Source organism: Acanthisitta chloris, unplaced genomic scaffold (genome assembly GCF_000695815.1).
Source record: "Acanthisitta chloris isolate BGI_N310 unplaced genomic scaffold, ASM69581v1 scaffold40423, whole genome shotgun sequence".
Lineage (NCBI taxonomy): Eukaryota > Metazoa > Chordata > Aves > Passeriformes > Acanthisittidae > Acanthisitta > Acanthisitta chloris.
The window spans coordinates 6,771-12,824 of record NW_008664005.1 but is presented as its reverse complement, the minus strand read 5'-3'; the positions used below and the strand labels follow the sequence as shown (position 1 = coordinate 12,824).

The 6,054-nt window shown below is 45.6% G+C and overlaps 1 protein-coding gene across 1 annotated transcript in view; it reads left to right on the top strand.

Annotated features, from left to right (window-relative positions):
• Positions 1-1,306: 1,306 nt before the first annotated feature.
• Positions 1,307-6,054, top strand: part of LOC103798868 (sodium/bile acid cotransporter-like) — a 5,307-nt gene continuing 559 nt past the window's right edge. The window contains exons 1-5 of the mRNA XM_009071151.1: positions 1,307-1,324; positions 2,378-2,817; positions 3,514-3,724; positions 4,130-4,308; positions 5,276-5,472. Coding sequence (XP_009069399.1) covers positions 1,307-1,324; positions 2,378-2,817; positions 3,514-3,724; positions 4,130-4,308; positions 5,276-5,472 — 1,045 coding nt within the window. The remainder of the gene's footprint in view (positions 1,325-2,377; positions 2,818-3,513; positions 3,725-4,129; positions 4,309-5,275; positions 5,473-6,054) is intronic.

Here is a 6,054-nt window from a genome sequence, read left to right as displayed (position 1 = left end):
GAATGCTTGAACAATGAACAACTAGGAGGCATTTTTTTAATTATTAGAGTAGTTGAAACATTCGTCTGCAGCCCTGCAAAGACAAGGGGTGAGAGCATTACAACAGTGTCATTTTAAAAACCTGAGCTGCACTGGGTTTAGGGGAGCAGGGCGCTCTGGGTGCTGCCGAAACAGTGACAACTTGTAACCACTTAATTGCTTGTCTTGACCATTTTTGCATGTCTTACAAAATTCAGTGCACAGCTAAAAGGCAAATGCAGTGACAAAATAAGCATTTCCTTAGGAAGGCTGGGGATCTGAAGGGAGGGAAAAAGATAAGGTGGTGTTGTTGTGGGCTTTGCTCCCACATTTTCTTTTCATTCCTATGGTTCTTGCCCGTGTGTTACTTGGGCAGCCCTTGCTTGTGCCTGGAAAACTTGCAAGAGCCCAAGGAAAAACAAAATGCATGCAGTATTGCAGGCCACCTACTCCTACTTGCTCAGCCAGGGCCCAGCAATGAGGCCAGGCAGTACTCTGCCACTGCAGTGACTCGGAGATCTCAAGGCATAACCTGTGATTTATGGGAAGGATCCTTGTCCCCAGGCATGGCAGTGCAGTGCTCACAAAGCCATAGAAGCTGTGAGCATGGATGTGTGGAGCCACGTGGAGCTGCAGGCACTACTCCTTCCCATCCTATGGGGAATGCCTGTGCTGGGCTTCTGAGCTGTTGTTGGTGCTTTTCCGGCCTGGCTGCCAGCCTGGAAAACAAAGTTCCCAACCGAAGCAAGGGCAAGTGGAGAGGAACAGGGACAACGGCTCCAACATTCCTGTCTGCCACCAGCAGCGTTTCCAGAGCAATAGGGCTGGGGAGGCTGAGCCTGCTGAGCTCTCAGATGAATAGGAGCAATGGACAGACTACTGCAGCATTATAATACCCTTCAGCAAAAGGATTAGAGCTCAGTCATAGTGCAGCAAACCTCCCTGGTTAAAATCCCTTCCCCAGTCCAGGAACACAACTATCATGTAACAACTTCCCTATCTGCAGGGTTCTTTTAGACTCAGGCTTTATATTCTGCAAGCAGAGAACAGGATTTTACCAAGGAGGAAAGATTTTCTTGAAGCAGAAGGACTGAAGAATGCTGTCGCTCACAAAGCTCAACCAGGAAGGGATGGAGCAGCGGGTGCTCTGACCAAAGCCTCCTACAGCATGTAAGGTAATGCCATTCACTTTGCTCTAGTTTAATGTGTTCAGCTCTGCATGTTTCCAGAGTCCCTCTCTGGACCTCAGGTAAATTTAAAGGCAAAACCTGCAGAGGGATTAGGAATCATGGCACCTGAGGACAAGGTAGGCAATGTGTCATTCCTCAGCATGGCAGGCATAGGGAAGCATGTCCCCTGTACAACCAGGGACAGGGAGCAGCAGTGGGATGACCAGCAGTTACCCTTGCAGCAGCTGGAGGAACAATCTTCATCGGCCACTTTTCCACTCCCTCATCCTGCTGCAGCACCAGCTGCCTAGGTCCTCATTGCTGCACACCAGAGCACTGAGCACACATCGTGCTGTGCAGCCTTATACTGAAAGCATGAGACAGATACCTGTCTGGGGTGGGCAAAAGCTGCCTGTTTGTCTTTGCTTGGAGAGCTTGGACGATATCTGCAGCCCCAGCTGGACCATGGTGCAGAACACCCCAGGTCCTGTAGGCAGCACTGCTGTGCCCATCAAGCACAGTTTTGCACTGTAGAGGTCAGTTGGGCCTCCTACCAGGCAGAACTTCCCCTCCACACAAAGGAGGGTATAACAGTTTGGATGTTGGTAGGGCTTGGAGAACTAATTCCTATATGCAACCAAAAAATTTCTCGACAGTGTCAGACTTAACACATCAGAAAGAGAGACATAAAGGCCCTTAAGTTTTCTAGAGAAATCACTCCATGGAAGAAGTTTCTTCCTAGATCTCCTATCAAGAGCTCAATGTATGGCCAGAAGAATAAGTATTTTATAACACTCACTAAAAACAAAGCACTGCAGATGCATCATGTTTTCAAGTATTGGCCTCAGCAGTACTTTGTGGACAAGAGGAGTTCTGGTTCATTTTCCTTTGTATGAAGTGCACATTTACCAGTTTTGAACAAGTCTCTCTCTTGCTCTCACCAGCTATGTCTTTGTTCTCATTGTGAGGGTGGATGCTGGAAGAGGTGGGGGACCAGAGCAGAAGCTACACAAACTGCACAGCATATTACTGCAGCGAATGGAGTTCACAGCTGGTTGCTGTAAACATGGATTTCTGCTTCAACAGCTGTTGAAGGGTAAGAGCAGTGTCCTGAAAGAGAGCTCATGCTTTGCTTGCATTAATTGAATGTTATTTGGACTTTTGAAACAATCCCTTCCTCACCTTCCCAGCCACTTACAGAAGAAAGGACCTCTAAAGCCTTCAGCAGTATTAATGAGACCAAGGGAGCTGTTGAGATCCCAGAGCTCTGGAGCCCATGTTGCACACAGAACATCTCCTTGCCCAGCGTGGCACCACCATTTGCATTTGGCCAGCATGCCACAGATAAAGCCCTGAATGCAATCCTTATCATAGTCCTCTTCATCATCATGGTGTCTCTGGGCTGTACAATGGAGATAGCCAAGATCACAACTCACCTCAGGAAACCCAAAGGTGTGGCGGTAGCTGTAATGGCTCAGTATGGCATCATGCCCTTGACAGCATTTGTGTTGGGCAAGCTCTTCCAGCTGGGTGCTACAGAATCCCTGGCCATCCTCATCTGTGGCTGCTGTCCAGGGGGAAATCTCTCTAACATCTTTAGCCTGGCACTGAGAGGGGACATGAACCTCAGGTAAGGAAAACATGTTCATTGTCCAGGCCAATCTAGGCATATGACTGGTCAGAAGCTAGTTTAATCAACATTATCAGGCCCCAAGAATCTGGACAAAGCTGGAAATACTGAGTCCAAAACATTTTTAAAGCACCCATATGGCTCAATGGTAAATTCGTCTCCATTTTACAATAAAATGGGGCTTTGTACCTTTCTCTGCAACACATGGCATACCGCTCTTGATGATATGGGCATAGGAGCACTTTTTCACCTCCACATAGCAGCATAGCAGTACACAGAGCATATATATGCTATATCTCTCTGTATAGTTCTGTGTAAACTGATCACGCTGCCTGAAGAGCCAGTGAGAAATATTGAACTAGCAGAACACCACTCTCCAATAAACCCTAGCAATAAAACAAGATTCAGTGTGAAAATAAAATGTACTACTTTTTCTGTCAGTAGTGAATTTCCAAAATGTGAGCTGTACCCTGGACAAGGGTCCTTTCTGAGCTTGTGTAGAACTTGAGTCATCTCTCCCTTTTCCATTCATAACACATCCTTCTACAACCTGACAGCGATGTTGGGGATATCTCAGTGACAGGTTAGGTAAGAGCGAGGTAAAGCCTTATATTAAAACCAGGTAAGTAATAAAATTAGTATATTCTGTTTCTAAAATTGTCATTCTTCTACTGAGGGGTCCTTTCTTCATCTCAGCCTTGTAATGACCATATGCTCAACGGTCCTGGCAATTGGACTAATGCCACTGCTTCTGTACCTTTACTCACGAGGACTATACGAGGGTGATTTGGAGGGCAACGTACCTTACAAAGGAATAATCACCTCCCTGGTGCTAACACTAATCCCCTGTGCCATCGGCATCATTTTGAATGAGAAGAAACCACAGTACACTGGTTTTATCATCAAGGTAAGGAGTATCCTGTACTGGCTGCCTGTCAATCAAGGACCTTGAGGAAATTTTCAAAAAGAGAGGCACAGACATATTAACTTCTTTCAGGCATGCCACAAATCAGTGAAAGGGTGGAATAGGGCCATAAAGGGACCCAGACAGAGACACATAGAAATGCCTGAGAAACAAGCACCTGGCACAGCAAACACCAGACCAGAAAGGTAGTTGGGTTATTTAAGGTCTCTCTAGGTAATATCCCAGGATGGTCTCTTGTTGATTACTTGTAACATTTATGTCCATGAAAGGCACTTAGGCACTCACACATAAGATGGAAAGGGAACTTGGTACAGCTGCTTCCAACAGCCGAGGCAAATATTGCTGGAGTTTTCTCTCTTGTCCATGTCTTAACCACTTTTATTCTAGGCAGGGATGGTTGTGATTCTACTGTCATCTGTTGCAATAATCATTCTGTCTGTGGCCAACATGGGAAGCAGTATCATGGTAGTCTTCTCACCATCCCTCCTGGGATCTTCTGCCTTAATGCCTTTTATTGGATTCTTGCTGGGCTATGCTCTCTCTGCAATCTTCAAGCTTAATGACCGGTATGTTCCTCCACACTCCCTCTCCCCTCAGTGTCTGTCACCAGAAGGAGCAGAGAGTTCTGGTGACTCTGGTCTGGGGAGCAATTGTGAAAACATGGATTTCAACAGGGGTGTACTTTTGTAGAGCACTGATTGCAGTCTCCCAAAAAAGGCCCTAGGAATAAAAGCAGACAGAGTGCAAGCTGGTCCCAAGGCTCCCGTAGTAATTCCCACACCTTGAGTGGGGAGAGAAATGAGTTTAACCTCTCCTTGGCTCATGAGAGGGGGAAGGAGTAGTTAGAGCAGGATTTTTTTTGACATAGGTACCTGATCACCATGGAAGGTTCACTGAACGAGCAGATGGATGGCTTTGACTTAAGGTCATTAGTGAACTGGTAAGCACACATTACCAGCCTCTGCTCTCAGTAGTTAATTCTCTTCTTTCCCCAGCTTCATAACACCAAACAAAAACAAAAAAAACCCACCTGAAGAACCGGAAATACCAACAGAGCTCAAACCCCAAGTGACACAATTATTCCCCAGTTGATTACTACCCCAAACCAGTCAGTGCATTCAGCTGCAGCCTCAGAAATTTAGGACGAAAACCTTGCATTTAAAACCCACTCCTTACCTTCCTCGTTGTAACAAAAACATGCAGGAATCCTTCTAGTCCCTTCACGCCTTAGACTTACCACCTCAGAAGTAGACTCCTTCCCTGCAGGAAGCTGCACAGTCCAGAACAGGACATAAAGCCTCCAAACACCATTAAGCACAAAGTCTACACTTATAACATGATCTGCCTCTGCTCATTGCAAAGGGAGCACAAGGCAAAACCTCTAGGGATTGATTGCAGTGTGGTTCCCAATAAAGCAGCTTTTAGCCACAGGCAAATGCACAAAAGCATTGCACCAGCAAGGAGTCCAGGGCTCTTTTTAAATTGCTAGAAAGCAGTTTAAATCTGTAAACTATTTAACTTTTCCTTCTTCAGATGCAGGCGGACAGTGTGCATGGAAACTGGTTGCCAGAACGTACAGCTTTGCTCAACTATCCTCAAGATTGCCTTTGACCCAGAAATCATTGGCCCCCTGTACTTCTTCCCACTACTCTACTTGCTGTTCCAGCTTGGAGAGGGACTTCTGCTCGTCCTGGTCTTTAGGATCCATGACAGAATAAAGCAAGCAAATGGCAAGTACAGCTTTGCTCCTGTATTTCTTACCCATTCCAATCCAAACCATACACACAGTGTAACTACCAATGAATTGTGACTTCCTAGAGGCAGCAGCCAGCTGCCCTTTAACTCAGGGTTACATACCCAACATGTTAAATACAAATCACAGTCAAAACTTCAGAGATACCTGAAGATCTCCGACATTATGACTTCTTGCATCAGCAAAATGGTTCATATAGCTGTATATTAATCAATACTGTCAGTGCTCAGAGGTTTCCACAGTCCAGTGCTTAAGCTACAGTTGACATCCTGCAAAAGCCATGATTTGCACTGAGCACATGCAAGGAACAGGTGTTTGTGTGTGGCTAAAACTACGCAAAAACATTAGCTGTTTTTTAACACAACAAATCCCAGCTTTGCTGCAAACTGTCAAGTGATTCTCTGAAATGACAGTGTCACTTTTGGAGTGGTGGGAGGAAGACGAGGATTGAACTGACAAGTACTGCAGCTGAAGGATGGAAACATTTGAATCTTTTACTAGAAAAGCACATAAAGATACTAAAATTTATTTCAAAAATCTGTATGATATTGGTATAGAT